A 21,942-nucleotide genomic window follows, 5' to 3' on the forward strand; every position below is an offset into this window, starting at 1 on the left:
TCACTTCACCCTTGATTCTGAACCCATGTGGGCAGGGATTTAATTCATGTACTTCAGTGTACCTCACATTGAACTCAGATTTAGAAAAAGAGGGGTAATAAATCTAAAATCTAAATCTTAAGAACGCAAGAGTTGCTGTACTGGTCAGACCAAGGGTCCATCTAGGCCAGTGTCCTGTTTCCAACAGTGGCCAGTCCAGGTTACAAGTAGTGGCAGACTCCCAAAAAGTGGCAAAAATTCCCAAGGATAGAGAAGGGAAAGCAAAGATACAGAAGCAATGATGGTCTGCCCTGTATTTCTGAACATCGATGCCTGTATCACTGCTTTGCAGATACATATATTTGATTATTTTTCTTTTCCTTCTTACACAGTCTGTCTCCTGTTGGTGACCTTTTGGACAGACTGTCAGTTCTTTGTCCTGAACAGTGCAAACACTGATGTTCTGTTGCTTTCTACCAAGATAACCACTCAGCACCCTCTCCCACTCCAGTTTTCTGAGTATCACTATGCATCTGTCCTTCTCCAATTCTACCAGGAAACTCAGTGCTCTAGTTGACTTCTCCTCACAGAAATATTGAAAGTGAAAAACCATAAGGCGTAACCAATCTGTTCACTCACGCCAACTGCTCATGCCTACAATCATGTTTTGTTATTCACTGCAAACATTGTGTATATGAGTCTTCCAAGATACTCCTTCATCCTCATAGACCTGTCCCCCTAGATTGTGTATTGTTCCACTAATTCTGGAAACTTCCACACCCAGCTTTACACTTGCTGCTATTCTATAAATTGAGCGTATAAATTCCCAAGCGCAAAACTGTGAGGGGTCGTAGACCTGGAAGGGGCATGGACAGGTCAGAGGTATGACTGCCATTTGGCTGGTGGAAATGTTTGAGCCTAAAGGTCTATAACAGCAATTTCACGCTTACCCCCAGATTCTATATAGCACGTCTAAAGATCCGTGCTGAAGTCCAAGTGGATTCTATAACAATACTTGTAACTTAACAAGCTTAACATAGAAACATAGAACATGACTGCAGATAAGGGCCAAATGGCCCATCCAGTGTGCCCATCCTCAGTAACCACTAACTCTTCCTTTCCTAAGGGATCCTACATACCTGTCCCATGCTTTCTTAAATTCTGACACAATCCTCATCTCCTTGATCTCCACTGGGAGGCCATTCCACGCATACACTACCCTTTCGGTGAAAGAGTATTTTCTTAGATTCCTCCTAAGTCTATTTCATCTGAACTTCATCATATGCCCCCTCATTTCAAAGTTTTCCTTCATTTGAAAAAAGCTTGCCTCCTATATATTAATGACACTGAGGTATTTTAACGTTTCTATCATATCCCATCTCTCTCACCTCTCTTCCAGTGTATACATGTTGAGGTTCCTAAGCCTGTCCCTATATGTTTTATGACAGAGACCTCTTACTAATTTTGTAGCCGCCCTCTGGACTGACTCCATCCTGTTTATGTCTTTCCGAAGGTGCAGTCTCCAGAATTTCACAAGTTACTCTAAATGGGCCTCACCAGAGACTTATACAAGGGTACTATCACCTCTTTTTTCCTGCTGGTCATCCCTCTCCTTATGCACTCGAGCATCTTTCTGACTTTGACCATCATCTTTTCTACCTGTTTGGCCACCTTTAGGTCACCAGATACAATCACCTCCAAGTCCCGCTCTTCTTTCGTACACAGAAGCACTTCACCCCTTATACTGTACCATTCCCTTGGATTCTTGTACCCCAAGTGTATGAGCCTGCATTTCTTAGCATTAAATCTTAGCTGCCAATTATTAGACCATTCTTCAAGCTTCACTAGATCCTTCTTCATACCATCCACACCCTCTGGGGTGTCCACCCTATTACAGAGTTTTTGGTATCATCCACAAACAGACAAACCTTATCAGACAACTCTTCCACAACATCACTCATGAAGATGTTAAAAAGAGCCAGCCTGAGGACCAAACCCTGCAGTATAACAGCCCTTTCCTAGGAGCAAGCTCTGTCTCCTTCCTCTTAACCAGTTTTTAACCCAGTCAGTCACTTTAAGTCCCATACCGAGGCACTCAGTTTATTTATCAGTCTCCTGTGTGAGACCATGTCAAAGGCTTTGCTAAAATCCAAGTACACCACATCTAGCTCCCCTCCCACATCCAATTGTTTGGTCACCCAGTCAAAGAAATCAATCACATTTGTCTGACATGACCTGCCTCTAGTGAAGCCATGCTGCCTCAGGTCCTGCAGTCCATTTGATTCGAGAAACCTCACGATCCTGTACTTTAGAAGTGTTTTCATTAGTTTTCTCACCACCGAAGTCAGACTAAGAGGTCTGCAATTCCTAACCTCCTCCTTACTTCTGCTATTGTGCAGAGGGACCACATCCACCCTTCTCCAGTCCTCCGGGACCACTCCAGATTTTAAGGAAGCATTGAAGAGGTCAGACAGCAGTGCCGCCAGAACATCTCCGAGTTCCTTGAGTACCCTCAGATGTATCCCATTAAGCCCCATCGCTTCGTCTGCTTTTAGTTTAGCTAGCTCCTCCCGAACAAAGTCTTCTGAAAATTGGTCCCGGTGTACCATACATTCGTCCCCATTAGCATTTGTTTTTTGCGGTCCTACCCCCATCCCTTCATCCGTGAACACAGAACAGAAATAATTATTAAGTAGTTCAGTTTTATCCTTATCAGCTTCTACATGTTTATTATTTATTTATTTTATTGCATTTGTATCCCACATTATCCCACCTCTTTGCAGGCTCAATGTGGCTTACAATTCATTGTGGATATTGGAAATAGAGAATAGAAAGTATACATTTGGTTTATAGAGAGTTTGGGTTACATGGTGGTGAAGTACATGGTTGTATTACAGCAAAAGACTTTATAAGACATTTCTATCTATATTAGAGATTGTGCAGTTACATGTGTTGATCTTAGTGATATATCTTTTCGAAGAGATAAGTTTTCAGTAGTTTGTGGAAATTGGCCAGTTCATGGACCGTTTTCAGTCCCCCTCAGCTTTGAGTCTCACAATACTATTATGGCACTTCCTCCTGTCATTTAAATATCTGAAAAATGTCTTGTCCCCCAATTTTACTGTAGCGACTATCCTTTCTTCCATTTGCCTCTTTGCATTTCTGACCTGATCAGACACAGGACGGTGCAGTTGACTGGCCGGGCATAGGGACCCCTGCATAACTGAAAACCAGGAGGAAGCCAATTTCCCACCATCGGACCACAGGAGCTCTCAGGGCACAGCACAGGTCAATGACCCTGAGCAATTGTAGAGGGAGAGTGAACGATCCCCAACCATCAGACCCCCAGGAGCCTCCCCAGACACAACACCACAATCATGAGGTGATTGGATCCAGCAAGGTCAGTCTTGTAGCTCCTTGGGGTGCAATGGTTGGACCCGACAAGCAGCCTACTCAGAGCGGAGCCACATGTGCGGGAGGATGGGAGCCCGTGGGCCACCTACTTCCAGAGTCCAGACTGGGAAGGAGAAAGTGGAATCGTTCCACCAGCCATTCGGTAGGATTTTGCTCCTGGTCCCTTGTGACGACCAGGACACCCAGAGATCTAAAGACAGCTGCAGGAATCCCTGAAGTGTGCCAGCTGGGAGCTGCCCCAGGCACTGCGATCAGACCTCCAGATGCAGGACAGGATCACAGTGGTGCACTCCTGAGCCACTAGGCAGGGCTGCGAGATGCCCGACAGGGAGAGGAACAGCGAAATGGGTGGGAGAGACGGGACGGAGTGGTGCTTGATGACCACTTTGGGAGAGAGCACCAATGCAGGCACCAGATGGGATGGAGGAGTTCTCAGGGGAGCGGACCAGGTCATGGGGGAACACCTCCCTACAAGCAGGTTTTCTCTTGACCCTGGCTGGGTGTTGCTTGGAGCACAGAGGGAATATCTGCTACCTGTGCACAGTTGATGATTCAGCCCATCCAAGCAGGAATCTTGTTCTTTGACGTCTTCAAGCGGAGGATGTCTGCAGCACAATGCATAAGTCTGTGCGCGACTGAATGGCCCAGGGAATGAAAGAAACACCACATGGCATACTGGCCACTGTTGGAAGGGACATCCGTGGCTGCGCCGGGAAGCGGTGCAGACGCATACATCGCAACAGGTCAACCTGGATGGAAGACTGTTTGAGGAGTCCAGAATACTAGAGGAGGATTTGAGGTCCTGGCGCTCAAGATTCATGACATTGCTGAAGCTTTCAAGTGGTAAGACCTTTCAAATTCCATGCTTTCTAGGATAATCCATACTAATCTTCAAACCTTAATGCTCCTTTAAGGATACCTTTTGCTTCCATGCACTACATTGCAATTCACTCTCCATTCTACGAGACCAATGCTGTAGCATAACACTTCCTGACTCTCCACATCTCTCTGGGACAAATTTTAAGACAATTTCATATTAGGAAACACAGTAATAACTACTTGATAGTCGGCTTCAGGTCCTGAGAATAGCTATTGCTTGCTTTACTATACGAGTCCCAACATATTTCAAAAATGGCTAATATAATGGCATGGTTTTTTTTTTTACTGCATGCTAATACTATGGCTAACTGGGTTGCAAGTTGCCTCACTTAACAAATGGAACAAAATCTCCATACTTATTTCTGTTAGAAGACGCCCCCATTACCAACTGGCAGAGCCAAATTACAAAACTCCCACAACAAACTAGAGAACAATATGGTAACCAATAGCAAAAAGATAAGTATGAACAACAATCAAAAGGACCATAACTTCAAAAAAGATAGAACAGAAAATTTCAAAACTTCCATCTCCTTTATCATTTTCTTATTCTTCTTTGAACCTTTTCTAATTCCACTATATCTTCTTTGAGATACGGTGACCAGAACTGAATGCAACAATCAAGGTGAGGTCGCACCATGGAGTGATACATAAACATAATATTCTTGTTCTTATTTTGCATCCCTTTCCTAATCATTCCTAGCATCCTGTTTGTTTTTATGGCCACCGCCGCACACTGAGCAGAAGATTTCAGCGTATTATCTACAACGAAACCCAGATCTTTTTCTTGAGTGTTGTCTTCTAAGGTGGACCCTAGCATCAGGTAACTTTGATTCGGATTATTCTTCCCAAAGTGCATCACTTTGCATTTGTCCACATTAAATTTCATCAGCCATTTGGATGTCCAGTCTTCCAGGTTCCTTAGATCTTCCTACAATGTTTCACAATCTGATTATGTTTTGACAACTGAATAGTTTTGTATCATCTGCAAATTTAATCACCTCACTTGTTTCATTTTCCAGATCATTTATAAATACGTTAAATAGCACAAATCTCAGTACAGATCCCTGTGGCACTCCACTATTCACCCTCATTCATTGAGAAAAATGGCCATTTAACCCTACCCACTGTTTTCTGTCCAATAACCATTTCCTAATCCACAGAAGGACATTGCCTCCTGTCCCATGAGTTTTTTTAATTTTCTCAGGAATCTCTCATGAGAGGAACTTTAAGCTTTCTGAAAATCTAGATACACTACATCAACTAGATTATCTTTATCCACATGTTTATTTACGCCTTCAAAGAAATGAAGCAAATTAGCTGAACCCATGCTGACTCTGTCCCATTAAACCATGTTTGTGTATGTGTTCCGTAATTTTGTTGGAATAGTAACATAGTAAATGACAGCAGATAAAGACCTGTACGGTCCATAGTTTCCACTATTTTGCTTGGCACTGAAGTCAGGTTTACCGGTCTGAAATTTCCCAGATTACCACGGAACCCTTTTTAAAAATTGACGTTATGTTGGCCTCCCTCCAATCTTCAGGTACTATGGATGATTTTAATGACAGCTTAGAGATCACTAACAACAGATCAAGAATTTCATGTTTGAGTTCTTTCAGTACTCTGAGGTGTATGCCATCTGGTCCAGGTGATTTATCACTCTTTAACTTGTCAATTTGATTTAGTACATTGTCCAGGTTCACTGAGATTTCTTTCAGTTCCTCCGCATTGTCACCCTTGAAAACCATTTCTGATACAGGTAGATCTCTTACATCTTCTTCCCTGAAGACCAAAGCAAAGAATTCATTCAATTTCTCCACTATGGCCTTGTCCTCTATAAGTGAACATGAGTAACCATACTGGGTCAGACCGTGGTCCATCTAGCCAAACAGTGGCCAAGCCAGCTCACAAGTACCTGGCAGAAACCCAAATTGTGGCAACACTCGATACTTGTCACCATGGTGACTGTTTCCTTGTCTGTGCTCACCTCGCCCTCTGGTGGCCAGAACCGGTGGCTGCTATGGATTGTCACCCGTTCCAGATTTTAGCCCAGTCTGGTCTGGATCTTCTGGGCTGCCAGACTTGCTTTTCTTGTTTGTGCCTGAACAGCACCCGTAGCTGCCTTGTGATTCCTGCAGCTTGAACTCCAGCTGCTGATGGGCTTTATTAATGACCTGGAAACTTCTGTGTTTGCCTTTGCATTGTCTAAGGTCCCTGGTTTGTTGGTGCTTTGTTGCACTTCTGCCTAGTCTGGTTTCTTGTTTGAGTTTCTTGTCTGGTTCTAGTCAGTCTGTGTGAAGTTTAGCTTAGGTTTATTGCTAATTTTCTAGTCTTGTTTCTGGTCTGTATTCCTGGTCTAGTTTTCTGTTTGTCTATGTCTCTTTCTTTGTGGCTGCATGGCAGCTTTCAGTCCTGACTCTTTTCTGTCAGTGTTTGTACCCTGTTTCAGTGGCTGCTTGGCAGCTTTCAGTTCCTGTCCTTTAGCTTGTCCAGTTCCTGCCCTGTCCGGTAAGTCCTGCCAGCCGCCTGCACCCAGGGGCTCAACTCCTGTGGAAGGATGGTCAAGTGCAGGTGAAGTCTAGCTGTTTCTGTCAGAGTTGTCTCTGGTGTGGGGTGGTTTTGCCTGCCACTTCCGCTCCCCGGCAGTGGTCCAAGGGCTCACGAACCTAGTTTCTGCCTTGAAAACCTAACAATACTACAAATCCCAGGGCAAGCAGTTGCTTCCCATATGTCTCTATAGCAGACTATGGACTTTTCCTCCAGGAATTTGTCCAAATCTTTTTTAAACCCAGATACGCTAACCGCTGTTACCACATCCTCCAGCAAAGAGTTCCAGAGCTTAACTATTTGTTGAGTGAAAAAATATTTCCTCCTATTTGTTTTAAAAGTATTTCCATGTAACTTCCTCGAGTGTCCCCTATTCTTTGTACTTTTGGCATGAGTAAAAAATCGATTTACTTCTACTCGTTCTACACCATATAGGATTTTGTAGACCACAATCATATCTCACCTCATATGTCTCATTTCCAAGCTGAAGAGCCCTAACCTCTTTAGCCTTTCCTCATATGAGGGAAGTTCCATCTCCTTTATCATTTTGGTGCCTGGAGCTCCGGAGTCTCAATATGTGGATGAGACGATGGTGCAGGTAGGAGGGTTTTAGATTTGTTAGGAACAGAGCAACATTCTGGGGAAGGGGGAGCTATTCCAAAAGGATGGGCTCCACCTTAACCAGGGTGGGACCAGGCTGCTGTCATCGGCATTTAAAAAGGAGATAGAGCAGCTTTTAAACTAGAGACTGGGGGAAGGCCGACAGTCACTCAAAGCGCATGGTTTGGGATAAGGTATCTTTCAAAGATATCACCAAAACAGGGAATATAGGGTAAGCTGATAGTGAGGTTGCAAAAGAGACCATAGTAGATCAGGTGTCCTTAAATAAAAATAAAAATCAGACAAACGATTGCAAATTAATACTGTCAAGTAGTAAGCATGATGTAAATAGGAACAACAAACATAGTTTGAAATGTCTATATGTGAATGCAAGAAGCCTAAGAAATAAGATGGGAGAGTTAGAATATATTGCACTAAATGAAAAATTAGATATAATAGGCATCTCTGAGACCTGGAGGAAGGAGGGTCACTGTCATACTGGGGTACAAATTATATCGTAGTGATAGGCTGGATCAAATTGGTGGCGGGGTAGCATTGTATGTTAAGGAGGGCCTTGAATCAAATAGATTAAAAATTCTGCAGGAAATAAAACATTTCTTGGAATTCCTATGGATTGAAATTCCATGTGTAAAGGGGAAAAGGATAGTGATAGGAGTGTACTACCGTCCACCTGGCCAGGATGAACAGACGGATACAGAAATATTTTCAGAAATTAGGGGGGCTAACAAACTGGGCAACAGGATAATAATGGGTGATTTTAATTACCCAGTGCTAAATAATAATTCTACACCACTTTATTCTGTGTGTAGAAGAGTTAATATTGTTCACTAACAATTAGTGAAGAAAAAGAGGTGCCTTTATTAATCCGCAAAAAAATCTTTTCCGGAGATGGGAAGGCGGTAGAACGAGAGGACATGAAATGAGATTGAAGGGGGGCAGACTCAAAAAAGATGTCAGGAAGTACTTTTTCACGGAGAGAGTGGTGGATGCTTGGAATGCCCTCCCGCGAGAGGTGGTGGAGATGAAAACGGTAACGGAATTCAAACATGCGTGGGATGTGCATAAAGGAATCCTGTGCAGTAGGAATGGATCCTCAGAAGCTTAGCCAAAATTGGGTGGCGGAGCAGGTGGGGGAAGAGAGGTTGGTAGTTGGGAGGCGAGGATAGTGGAGGGCAGACTTATACGGTCTGTGCCAGAGCCGGAGATGGGAGGCGGGACTGGTGGTTGGGAGGCGAGAAATACTGCTGGGCAGACTTGTACGGTCTGTGCCCTGAAAAAGGCAGGTACAAATCAAGGTAAGGTATACACATATGAGTTTATCTTGTTGGGCAGACTGGATGGACCGTGCAGGTCTTTTTCTGCCGTCATCTACTATGTTACTATGTATTTGAAAGATGTACCTTCATTTGCAAAGAGGTCTCTTGTTAATCATAAGTCTAAAAAACTACTCCTTTATATAGACAAAGCCTCTCCAAGACACAGAAATAAGAAGAGACTGCAACTAATTAATTCAAAGTTAAACACATATCTTGGATGCAGCTTTCAATGAGCTGTCAGGGAGTTAAAAGGATTGTTCGGGACTTTAAAATTGTATTTCACTGAAGGATTGACAAGTTCATTGAAAGCTACATCCAAGATAAGAATTACAAGAGGATCTTACGAGACTGGGAGACTGGGTGTCTAAATGGCAGATGACGTTTAATGTGAGCAAGTGCAAAGTGATGCACGTGGGAAAGAGGAACTATAGCTACGTAATGCAAGGTTCCACGTTAGGAGTCACCGACCAAGAAAGGGATCTCGGCATTGTTGTTGATGATACGTTGAAATGCTCTGCTTGGTGTTCTGTGGTGGCAAAGAAAGCAAATAGAATGTTAGGTATTATTAGGAAAGGAATGGAAAACAAAAGTGAGGACATTATAATGCTTTTGTATTGCTCCATGGTGTGACCACACCTTGAATATTGTGTTCAATTCTGGTTGTCGCATCTCAAAAAAAGATACAGTGGATTTAGAAAAGGTACAGAAAAGGGCAATGAAAATTATAAAGGGGGTGGGACAACTTTCCTATGAGGAAATGCTGACGTGGCTAGGACTCTTCAGCTTGGAGAAGAGACGGCTGAGGGGAGATATGATAGAGGTCTATAAAATAATGAGTGGAGTTGAATGGATAGACGTGAATCGTTTGTTTACTCTTTCAGAAAATACTAGGACTAGGGGGCATGCAATGAAGCTACAAAAAATGTAATACAAATTGGAGAATATTTTTCTTCACTCAGTGTGTAATTAAACTCTGGAATTCGTTGCCAGAGAATGTGGTTAGCTTAGAGGGGTTTAAAAAGGGTCTGGACAGCTTCCTAAAGGAAAAGTCCATAGACCATTATTAAATTGACTTGGGAAAATCCACTGTTCATTTCTGGGATAAGCAGCACACAATGTATTGAGCTTTTCAGGGATCTTGCCAGGTATTTGTCACTTGGATTGTCCACTGTTGGAAACAGGATGCTGGGCTTGATGGACCTTTGGTCTGTCCCAGTGTGGCAATACTTATGTACTTATATCATTTCATGGTCCCACGTATTGCCTTACAGGCTTTCTGCTTTTCATGTACCCTTCTCCTCCACTGCCAACTCTAGACTCCATTCCTTTTATCTTGCTGCACCATACACCTTCAATAGACTTCCTAAGTCAGTACATCAAGCTCCATCTCTGGCTGTCTTCATATTTAGTCTAAAAGCCCATTGAGGCTGCTTTTAACTCCTAACCCTTATTTACTTGTTCAGTAACCATATCTGTTTTATCATTCCCACCTTAACTATTTCCCTTATCCCATATTTGTCCTGATTAGATTGTAAGCTCTGTCTAGCAGGGACTGTCTCTTCATGTTCAAGTGTACAGTGCTGTGTACGTCTAGTAGCACTATAGAAACGATAAGTAGTAATAGTAGTAATTTTGTCTCTACAGCAAGTTTTTCTTCATATTCTCTTTTAGCTTTCTTTATCAATGCTTTACATCTACCTTAACAGTGTTTATGTTGCTTCTTATTTTCTGCATTTGGATCCTTTTTCCATTCTTAAAAAGGATGTTCTTTTGGCTCTAATAGCCTCTTTCACTTCACCTTTTAACCATGCTGGCTGTTGTTTGCTCTTTTTTTCTGCCTTTTTTAATACGTGGAATACATCTGGTCTGGGCTTCCATGATAGTATTTTTAAACAACTTCCACGCCTGATTTAAAGTCCTAACCTTTGCAACCAACCCTTTCAGCTTCTTTTTAATCATTTTACTCATTTTGTCATAATTACCCTTTCAAAAAGTAAATGCTGCTACAGTAGATTTCTTTAGCGACTTCACTCCAGCTATCAACTCAAATTTGATCATGTTATGATAATTGTTTCCCAGTGGATCCAACACCATTACCTCTCTTACCATACCCTGTATTCCACTAAGGATAGATTTAAAATGGCTCCCCCTCTTGTTGGTTCTTGGACCAGTTGCTCCAAGAAGCAATCATTTATTACATTTAAGAATTTTACCTCCCTAGCGCGCTCCCTGATGTAGCATTTATCTAGTTAATATTGGGGTAATTGAAATCACCCATTATTATAATGTTGCCCAATTTGCCAGCTTTCCTAATTTCATATAAACATGTGTTTATGTCTGTTCATTCTGTCCTGGCAGATGGTAGTAGAGCCCTACCAGTATACTCTTTCCCCTCACACATGGAATTTCTATCCATAAGGATCTCATGCTGCTATCTGTTCATGTAGAATATTTATTTTGTTTGACTCAAGTCCCTCTTGAATATATAGTGTACCCCCCATTCAATTTGATCCATTCTATTATTGTGATTTAACTTGCACCCTGATAACACAGTGTTCCATTGATTGACCTCCTTCTACCAGGTCTCTATGAGATGCCTATTATATCTACCTCTTCAATTAGTGCTATATTCTCCAACTCTGCAATCTTATTTTTTAGGCTTTAGCATTTGTATATAAACACTTCAAATTGTGTTTATTCCTAGCATCTACAAACTGCTTTGAAGTTGACGGGGATAATTTGCCTCCTTTACTCTGAAAATGGACATGGGGAAGCCACTGCCCCTGGGATTGGTAGCATGGAATGTTGCTACTGTTTAGGTTTCCACCATGTACTTGTGACCTGGATTGGCCACAAGTACGTGGAAACAGATACTGGGCTTGATGGACCATTTGTCTGACCCAGTAAGGCTATTCTTATGTTCTTATGTCTTATTCCAAAATTATCCCTACATGACAGTGAAAGGGGAGGAAATGCAAATGAGAAGAACTGAGAGCTTTCTCGAATATCTTCAGCTGTGGGTATGTTTATCAGACTTCATGCAAGTGGCATTTTTTGTTTTTCTAACCAGAGTGAAGGAACAGTTTCCATGCACTGAACTTGACAGGTATGCCCAGTTCATCAGTGAATCCCTGAAGAAGACAAAAACAAGAGAGTTTGTGCCATCACAGGATGAAATCTCAGCCATCATCCTTCGACAAGAGATGACCACAGAAGTGTACTGTCATGGAGGAGGATCCTGCAAGATCAGGGTGAACTCCCATACTACTGCAGGTGAGGTAAGAGATACAACTTCATGTCCCTAAAAGACTAGATCAAACATTTATTGAGCACCTCAGCATTGATCACTTATGTTAGGTACAGAGGTTGTGGACATTCTGGGAGCAGACATAGGTGGTTGTTATACTGCATTAGTGCACAGGTGGTGTTGGCTAATTCAAAGGTGAGAGTTCTAGACTGCAGGCAAAGAAATATTTTTATTTATTTTTTTATTTTTGTTACATTTGTACCCCGCGCTTTCCCACTCATGGCAGGCTCAATGCGGCTTACATGGGGCAATGGAGGGTTAAGTGACTTGCCAAGAGTCACAAGGAGCTGCCTGTGCCTGAAGTGGGAATCGAACTCAGTTTTTCAGTTCCCCAGGACCAAAGTCCACCACTCGGAGTACCTCAAGGAGTCATTAGCTGAGTGGGACTATCTAGTAGACATGGAAAGGCAAAACTTGAAGGAAGATATAATGGCGATGAACGTATTAATTAAGAAAGTGAATAAAAGGAAGAGAAAAAGGGGGACACTATAGCCAGAATGATCAGACAGATGCAGAAATTGGGGAAACTAACAAACTGGGTAACATAAAAATAATGGGGGATTTCAGTTACCTTCTCAATAAAAAAACACTTGAGGTAACAGGATCAAAATCTTATGAGACTAAGTTATGAATCCTGTGATCAAATCAATGAGAGAATCTGGGAACAAGAGCTCTCAAATACTATAGGAAGAAGCAGAACCTCGGTGCTAAACACGTCCACCAGAAACTCAGTTCCATATAAAGTAACACTTACCATGTAAAATGAGTTTATCTTGTTGGGCAGACTGGATGGACCGTATAGATCTTCATCTGCCGTCATTTACTATGTTACTACCCAGCTTATTTTCGAAAGAGATCGCCGGCCATCTTCCAACACAAATCGGGGGATGGCCGGCCATCTCCTGAAGTTGGCCAAATCTGTATAATGGAAAGCCGATTTTGGCCGGCTCCAATTGCTTTCCATCGCAGAGCCGGCCAAAGTTAAAGGGGGAGTTTCGGAAGGGTATGGGAGGCGGGACAGAGGTGGGACGTGGGCGTTGTTAAGACATGGCTGGCTTCAGCTGATAATGGAAAAAAGAAGGCCGGCTCTGAGGAGCATTTCGCCGGCTTCACTTGGTCCATTTTGTTTTTAGGGCCAAGTCTCAAAAAAGTGCCCAAATTGACCAGATGACCACTGGAGGGAATTGGGGATCACCTCCCCTTACTCCCCCAGTGGTGACCAACCCCCTCCCATCCAAAAAAAAATTAAAAATAATTTTTTGCCAGCCTCTATGCCAGCCTGAAATGTCATACCCAGCTCTCTGACAGCAGTATGCAGGTCCCTGGAGCAGTTTTTAGTGGGTGCAGTGCACTTCAGGCAGGTGGACCCAGGCCCATCCCCCTACCTGTTACACTTGTGGTGGTAAATGAGAGCCCTCCAACCCCCCCCCCCCAAAACCCACTGTACCCACATGTAGGTGCTCCCCTTCACCCATAAGGGCTATGGTAATGGTGTAGAGTTGTGGGGAGTGGGTCTTAGGGGGGGATTTGGGGGGCTCAGCACCCAAGGTAAGGGAGCTATGCACCTGGGAGCTATTTATTTTAATTTTTTTATTTTTATAAGTGCCCCCTAGGGTGCCCGGTTGGTGTCCTGGCATGTCAGGGGGACCAGTGCACTACAAATGTTGGCTCTTCCTCGATCCGCTTCAATCGGGCTTTCGTCCACTACACTCGACAGAAACAGCACTCTCTAAAGTCTGCAATGACCTGTTCCTTGCCAAATCCAAAGGTCACTATTCCATCCTCATCCTCCTTGACCTATCCGCCGCCTTTGACACCGTAAATCATAATTTACTTCTCGACACACTGTCCTCATTCGGGTTCCAGGGCTCCGTCCTCTCCTGGTTCTCTTCGTATCTTTCCCAGCGCACCTTCAGAGTATTTTCTAATGGCTCTTCTTCCACCCCCGTCCCACTCTCTGTTGGGGTTCCTCAAGGATCTGTCCTTGGACCACTTCTTTTCTCGATATACACCTCTTTCCTGGGCTCGCTGATCTCATCACATGGTTTCCAGTACCATCTCTATGCTGATGACACCCAGCTTTATCTCTCCACTCCCGACATCACAGTCGAAACCCAGGCCAAAGTTTCGGCCTGCCTTTCAGACATCGCTGCCTGGATGTCCAACCGGCATCTGAAACTGAACATGGCAAAGACTGAGCTCCTTGTCTTTCCACCCAAACCCTCTTCTCATCTTCCCCCACTTTCCGTCTCTGTTGACAACGCCCTCATCCTCCCCGTCTCTTCAGCCTGCAATCTCGGAGTCATTTTTGACTCCTCCCTCTCCTTCTCTGCCCATATCCAGCAGACAGCTAAGACCTGTCGCTTCTTCCTCTATAATATTAGCAAAATTCACCCATTCCTCTCTGAACAGACCACCCGAACCCTCGTCCACTCGCTCATTACCTCTCGTTTTGACTATTGCAACCTTCTCCTCGCTAGCCTCCCACTTAGCCACCTATCCCCCCTTCAATCTGTCCAAAATTCCGCCGCAAGTCTTATCTACCGCGTGAACCGATACTCTCATATCACCCCTCTCCTCAAGTCGCTTCACCGGCTCCCAATCCGCTACCGTATACAGTTCAAGCTTCTCCTATTGACCTTCAAGTGCACTCAATCTGCAGCCCCCCATTACCTCTCTACCCTCCTTTCCCCGTATGTTCCCACCCGTAACCTCTGCTCTCAGAACAAATCACTCCTATCTGTACCCTTCTCCACCACCGCTAACTCCAGACTCCGCCCCTTCTGCCTCGCATCACCTTATGCCTGGAACAGACTTCCCGAGCCCATACGCCATGCGCCCTCCCTGACCATTTTCAAGTCCTTACTCAAAGCCCATCTCTTCTCCCTTGCTTTTGGCGCCTAACCATCTTCCCCATTCATGATACCTACACTTACTACCTTTAGATTGCAAGCTCTCTTGAGCAGGGACTGTCCTTCCCCATGTTTAAACTTGTACAGCGCTGCGTAACCCTGGCAGCGCTTGTCCTGTCTCGATTGGTGAGCCCTTAGGTACCCTTAGGCCCGGCAAGGCCCAGAGGGCAGCCGAGCACCCCAATCTTCACCTGCGGCGACCGCCGTTCACCGAGGGTTGAGCCCTCAGCTGCAGGCGGCCAGCAGGACTGCTGGAACCGCAGGGTGACGGCTGACCTGGCTGGTAGTCAGAACGCAGTCTATAAGGGAGGACTAGCAGGGCCGGCTAGCCACAAAGGCACAATCTCTGAAGGAGAGGTTAGCAGGACGGCTAACCAAAGTACAGTCTCTGTAGGAAGGCTAGCAGGACGGCTAGCTGAGTCACAATCTTAGGAGGAGAACTAGCAGGACGGCTAGCAAGATTACAGTCTCTGAGGGAGGACTAGCAGGACGGCTAGCAAGAAGGCACAGTCTCCGCAGGAGGGCTAGCAGGACGGCTAGCAAGAAGGCACAGTCTCCGCAGGAGGGCTAGCAGGACGGCTAGCAAGAAGGCACAGTCTCTGCAGGAGGGCTAGCAGGACGGCTAGCAAGAAGGCACAGTCTCCGCAGGAGGGCTAGCAGGACGGCTAGCAAGAAGGCACAGTCTCCGCAGGAGGGCTAGCAGGACGGCTAGCAAGAAGGCACAGTCTCCGCAGGAGAGGTTAGCAGGATAGCACAGGGAAACCCACTGTGACGGCTTCAGTAACAAACGAACCGGAAGCAGTGAGTTTCCCTGCATCCTGGTTTAAATGTCGCGCCGTTCCGCCCCCTCCCCGGGAGAGGAACCAACCAACCCGACCCCAGGAGACAATGGGCCTCGGGATTGGTCGGCCCGCTCTCCAGGCGGGGCCTCAGGACCGGCGCACCAATCTCGGGGGCGATGGGCGGAGCCTGAACGCTGGTCCGCCCTTTGGAGGCGTCGATGCCGGCGCCGCCATCTTGGCCGGCGCGATGCCCCGTTCTCCGCGGCCGGCGCTTGCCCGGGCGGCTCGCCGGTTCCTGCGACCGCATTGGTCCTCCCGGCGGCCCCCCCTCGCCACTCCAGGCATCGCGGGGCTCGCGGATCTGCGCCCCCTCCATCGGAGGCACAGGTAGGACCGGGGAACGGGACAATGCTATAGAAATGCTAAGTAGTAGTAGTAGTAGTAGTCTTCCCACGACCAAATGCCTTGGATTTGGCCGGGTTTGAGATCACCGGCATTAGTTTCCATTATGGGCGAAAACCAATGCTGGCCATCTCAAACCCGGCCATCTTTGACATTTGGCCGGCCCCAACCGTATTATCGAAATGAAAGATGGCTGGCCATCTTTTTCGATACTGTTCGGGACTGCCTTTTGCGGCGCCGGCCATCTAGACTCACATCATCAGACTCACATAAACAGAAGCCTGCGCGGCTGCATTGGTGATCTGCAAGGGCAGGCTTCTACATGGACTGTTGCTCGTGGAGGAGTAGCCTAGTGGTTAGTGCAGTGGACTTTGATTCTGGGGAACTGAGTTTGATTCCCACTACAGCTCCTTGTGACTCTGGGCAAGTCACTTAACCCTCCATTGCCCCTGGTACAAAATAAGTACCTGAATATATGTAAACCGCTTTGAACCCTACTTGACTGTTTGTACATTTGTCCATTAGATTGTAAGCTCTTTGAGCAGGGACTGTCCTTCTATGTTAAATTGTACAGCGCTGCGTAACACTAGTAGTGCTTTAGAAATGTCAAATAGTAGTAGTAGTAGTAACTACAGGACTGTAATAGAAAAATCTCCGGGACTACAGGACACAAACTCACAAACACTTGTTATGTTTCCAAGTGTTCTTTTTGTTTGTATTTGCAATCTGTGTAGCAGTTACAGGGATAATCTGCAATTTTTTACCTTTATTGCAATCTCTCTATTAGGATGGCCAAACTTCCCTGTTTTGATAGTACCCTCCAAAGATACCTTACTCCGAATCATGCAGCCCTGAGTGACTGTCAGCTTCCCTCCAGGTTCTAGTTCAAAAGCTGCTCTGTCTCCTTTTAAAATTGGGAATTACAGTTTTTAGGATGCTACAGGGTGACGCTCCGACTTATCTGGCTGCTGCAATGAATGTATTTTTAGGGGGTAAATTGGACCATTTTTATGATCCGTTTCTCCTCTCCTTTCCATCAATGAGGAAGGTCAGGTTTACTAGATTTCTGTCATCCTGTCTTTCTTATCAGGGCCCTATTTTTTAGAACTTTTTGCCGTTGGGACTTAGGGCAAGCAGTGATTTTAACACTTTTCGGAGGTCGCTTAAGACTTTTTTATTTAAGAAACATGTGGTGGATTCTTTTAATTGAGTTGTTTGTAATGAATTGTATTATCTGAACATTGTGTTCACTCTTTTATTTGTAACCCGCATTGAACTATATTGGTATTTGCGGGCTATAAGTTCTGTATAAAATTATAAAAATAGGCTCACCGTTCTGCAGAACATTGCCCAGTTTCTAACAAATATAAATCTCTCTTTTCTGCACCATCATTTCATCCACAGACTGAGACTCTAGAGCTCTGCCTGCCTCTTGGGTCATGGGTGGGGACTGGGGATCAGTTTTGAGAATATCACCCTGGTGGTTCTGGATTTTAACTTTCTACCTAAGACCCTAAGGACCCTGTTTACTAAGTCACGCTAGAGGCGTGTTAGCTTTTTTAGCGCGTGCTAACCGTGTAGATGCTTTATATTCTTATGGGCGTCTACACAGTTGGCGCGTGCTAATTTTTAGCATGCGCTAAAATTGCTAGCACACCTTAAAACTTTGCCCCCACACATTACTGTGTTGTTGGTGCTAAAGACAGTCAGCTCTCCCCCAGCACCAGCCAAAATCTTATTTTCTAGGTGAAACATGAGGTCCACCATCTTTGCACCAAGTGATCAAGTGATTCTCATACCCACTAGGCATCCAGGCTTTTATATGCCTAATGATCAAATCTGCAGGTAAAACAGCCATCCTAACCCTTCCCTGCTGGGCAGAAGCCCCATCCTCAGTGTGAGAAAATTTTATTTATTTAAAAATGTATAGCTCCACCATCTATAATTCAGGGCAAGGTGCAATGTATACACACATAACATTCATAAATCATACAAAATAAACAGTTCAAGACATGAAAACATAAACATATATATTGTCTTCAACTGGGTATATAAGTCATCAATTATAATCATAAATATTATATAAGACCAATAGTTCACTAGAATACATAGGTTTTCAAACATTTCTTTTAAACCATTAGCCTTTTTTTGGGAGATCACGCGAGACATGAGCTGAACAGCAGCGAATTGCTGGAGCTCCGAGACCCATGCCCGATAATCGACGATTTCTCGCAAACCCAGACCTAATATTGAAAAGGAAAATAACCCCGCATATGGATAGATACCTGAGGAACACATCTGGGGCGATGGCACAAAGAACATCAAAGAAAGAGAAGACAGAGAAAACGAAGACGGACAGCCCCGAACAAACCAAAATGGCGGAGGCGGACGCAATACAACCCGGAGGATTTTCAGAAGCGCAACTCCTACAGCTCACGGCAGCAGTGGCAAGGGCTTGGGATCCCAAATGGGCGGAGATGGAGCAAAAGTTAGAGACCCTAGCCGCGCAGTCAGATGGTATAGGGACGAGAGTGGGAGATTTGGAGACCCGTGTGGCGGCCCTCGAAGACGACAGCAGAGGCTACAGCCCTGAGATAGCAAACCTCACAAAGCAGCTAAAAGAGAGCCACGAAAAATTGGAGGAGTTGGAAAATCATTCCAGAAGGAACAACATAAGAATTGTTGGATTAACAGAGAAGGTTCCGGAACGGAACTTAGCGTGTTGGCTCGAAGACTGGCTTGCAAAAGAGCTGGCGCTCACAGATGCCATAGGCCCACTAATAATTGAAAGAGCACACAGAGTTGGGCGGAAGTCAGAAGATAATACAAGACCGAGAGTGATAGTGGCCAGAATCTTCAATTATCGACACAAGATGGAGATCCTGCAGGGCTTTCGTATATGTCGAGATTCATTAAAGCACGAGGGGACTAAAGTTTTAATTTTTCAAGATTTTTCAACTGAAGTGCAACAACAGAGGCGCCAATTTCACCCGATATGTGCAGCCCTAGCAAAAAAGGATATACGGTTCTCACTGAGGTTTCCAGCCACGTTGAGGATCCTAATCGGAGGCCAATGGAAATCATTCAAGGAAGTAGCAGCGGCATCAGCGGCAGTGCGAGAAGCTGGACTAATCAATGCTGAGTGAGGTACAACCTGGCTTGGGGATGTGAGACTAAAAGTAAGTGCTCTAAATATGGGATACAAGGGCATGGACTCATGGGCGCAAGTGATCTCCACATTCCATCTTCAAGATACAGAAGATGGAGCCAGGGAATCTAAGGGGGGAAAAGGGAAGGGAAGGGAGGGAGATAGGGGAGATAGGAATATGCCTTCACACATCACAACAAGAAAGTAATAGACAGAGCAACAGAAAAGAGGAAAGAGAACTGTATATAAAAACCCCTCAGGGCAAGCAACATGCCAGTTAAAATAATAACATGGAATATAGGAGGGGTCAGCTCCCCAATCAAGCGGGCAAAAATACTAACTGCCCTAAAAAGACAGCAAGCAGACATAGCATGTCTCCAAGAGACCCACCTCAGTGACATGGAACACAAAAAACTGAAAAGGCTATGGGTGGGGGAAGTTTTTGCGGTGCCTGCCCGAGGGAAAAAGGGAGGGATAGCAATACTTTTTCGTAAGGGATTAACATATAGAGCGACCCTACTGACCACTGGGAAAGATGGGAGATACATCATAATAAAAGTATGGCTGCCAGGCCTGGAAATCAGGTTAGTGGCCTTATATGGCCCAAACAACTACGAGCCGAATTTCCTAAGGACCTTAATAGGTAAATGCAACACAGAAGGAAAAGAGAAGCTGGTAGTGGTAGGAGATTTTAATCTGGTACTAGATCCCCAGATAGACTGCTCAAACAGATCCTCGACACACCAGTTGGGGAAAAGGGCTAAAGAGATGGCCTTATTTGCACGGGAACTCAATTTAATCGACATCTGGAGAACGTTTCACCCCTTAGACAAAGAATACACACACCGTTCAAGAGCACATGGCTCGCAATCCCGTCTAGATTACATACTAGTAGAACGAACGGCCTTTCCACAGATGGTAAAAGCAGAAATAGGCCCAGAAGAAATATCGGACCATGCTTTTGTGTGGGTGGAGATTGAGACACACACAGGCAATGAAAGGGGGAGGGGATGGAGATTTCCAACACACTTATATGCAGACCCAAAATTTGCAAAATACCTCGCAGGCAGATGGGAAGATTACACAAAGAATAATATTGCACACGCACAAGCGCAGCCTACTCTATTCTGGACGGCCTCCAAAGCCGTCCTTAGAGGGGACATTATTGCATATAGCAGCAAGCAGAACAAACGCAGAACAGCAGGAATTATGAGGCTAGAAGAAAAACTCAAAAAAGCACAGAGAGAACATGCACGAAGGCCGACAAAAGATACCCTGGATACTTTAAAATCAACACAAATAACACTCAACTCGTTATTGCATGAGAAAGAGAGTAGGTCAGCACTGTTCTTTAAATACAAATTGCACAAGTTTGGCAACAAAACAGGGAGATTACTGGCAAACATAATCAAAAACCAAGGAGGCCCCAGAGCAGTGACCACATTAAGAGACAAGTCAGATAAAATGACTACTGACCATAAACAGATAGGTCAAATTTTTACAGAATACTTCACCACGCTATATAAGAGCCAAGAGAGTGTGCAAGGGGAGGAACTTTTAAACTATCTGCAAAATTCTAGGCTCCCAAAAATGCAAGACCAGCAAATAGAAGACCTCAATGTGCCTTTGACCTTAAAAGAATTGCAAAAGGCAATCAGGACACAGAAGCTGCGCTCAGCCCCAGGTCCGGACGGACTCCCAGGGGAATACTACAAATTACTGCCTACTGAAGCCTTGACACACTTAATAAGTACTTTGAAGAGGTGATTCACGAAGGCCGCTTCCCAGATTTTGCTAACACAGCCCTAATAACACTAATTCCAAAAACAGGAAAATCACCAGAGAGACCAGGGTCGTATAGACCAATATCATTATTAAATGTTGAAATAAAACTACTGGCAAAAATCATGGCAGAACGCCTGGCGACATGTTTGCCTGATATTGTTGGGCCGGAGCAGGTTGGGTTTATCAGAAACCGGAGGGCGGGCCACAATGTGAGGAAACTACTGCTAGCGATGGCAGCATGTAAAACTGGAGATATCCCAGCCTGGGTAGTAAGTCTGGACGCTGAAAAAGCGTTTGACCAAGTAAGTTGGGCATACCTATTTCAGGTTTTAGCAACGGTGGGCATAACAGGGTGGTTCGCCAAAGCAATAAAAACTCTATACACAGACCCCAGAGCCAGTGTGATTGTCAATGGACAGAGGGAGAAAGAATTTCCCATACAAAGAGGCACCAGGCAGGGATGCCCTCTATCACCACTGCTGTTCGTGCTAGCACTGGAACCACTACTGAAACAATTAATGCAAGACAAAGAAATACAGGGAATAGAGGTGACAGGTCAACAGCTGAAAATGTATGCATACGCAGATGACCTGCTGCTATCGCTAACCAACCCCAAGCGTTCTTTAGAAGCGGTACTGAACAGGATAGAGAGGTTTGGAGAGTATTCAGGGTTTAGGCTAAATTATGCTAAATCACACATTTTACCAGTCAATGCAGGAGTAGTGGGAACTTGGAGAGGCCCGCAACACCTTACGTGGACTCAAGGACCAATCACATATCTAGGAATTAAATTACCTGCAGATCTGGGACAGCTCTATAAAGAGAACGTTAGGAGGTTACTAAAAGAGAC

The 21,942-nt window shown here is 44.8% G+C and overlaps 1 protein-coding gene across 1 annotated transcript in view; it reads left to right on the forward strand.

The window, feature by feature from the left end:
• LOC115475155 (unconventional myosin-X-like) overlaps positions 1-21,942 on the forward strand; it is a 290,858-nt gene that overhangs the window by 219,452 nt on the left and 49,464 nt on the right. The window contains exon 34 of the mRNA XM_030210896.1: positions 11,827-12,034. Within this exon, the coding sequence (XP_030066756.1) occupies positions 11,827-12,034 (208 nt within the window). The remainder of the gene's footprint in view (positions 1-11,826; positions 12,035-21,942) is intronic.

The sequence above is a fragment of the Microcaecilia unicolor genome, chromosome 7, assembly GCF_901765095.1.
Source record: "Microcaecilia unicolor chromosome 7, aMicUni1.1, whole genome shotgun sequence".
NCBI classification, from domain to species: domain Eukaryota; kingdom Metazoa; phylum Chordata; class Amphibia; order Gymnophiona; family Siphonopidae; genus Microcaecilia; species Microcaecilia unicolor.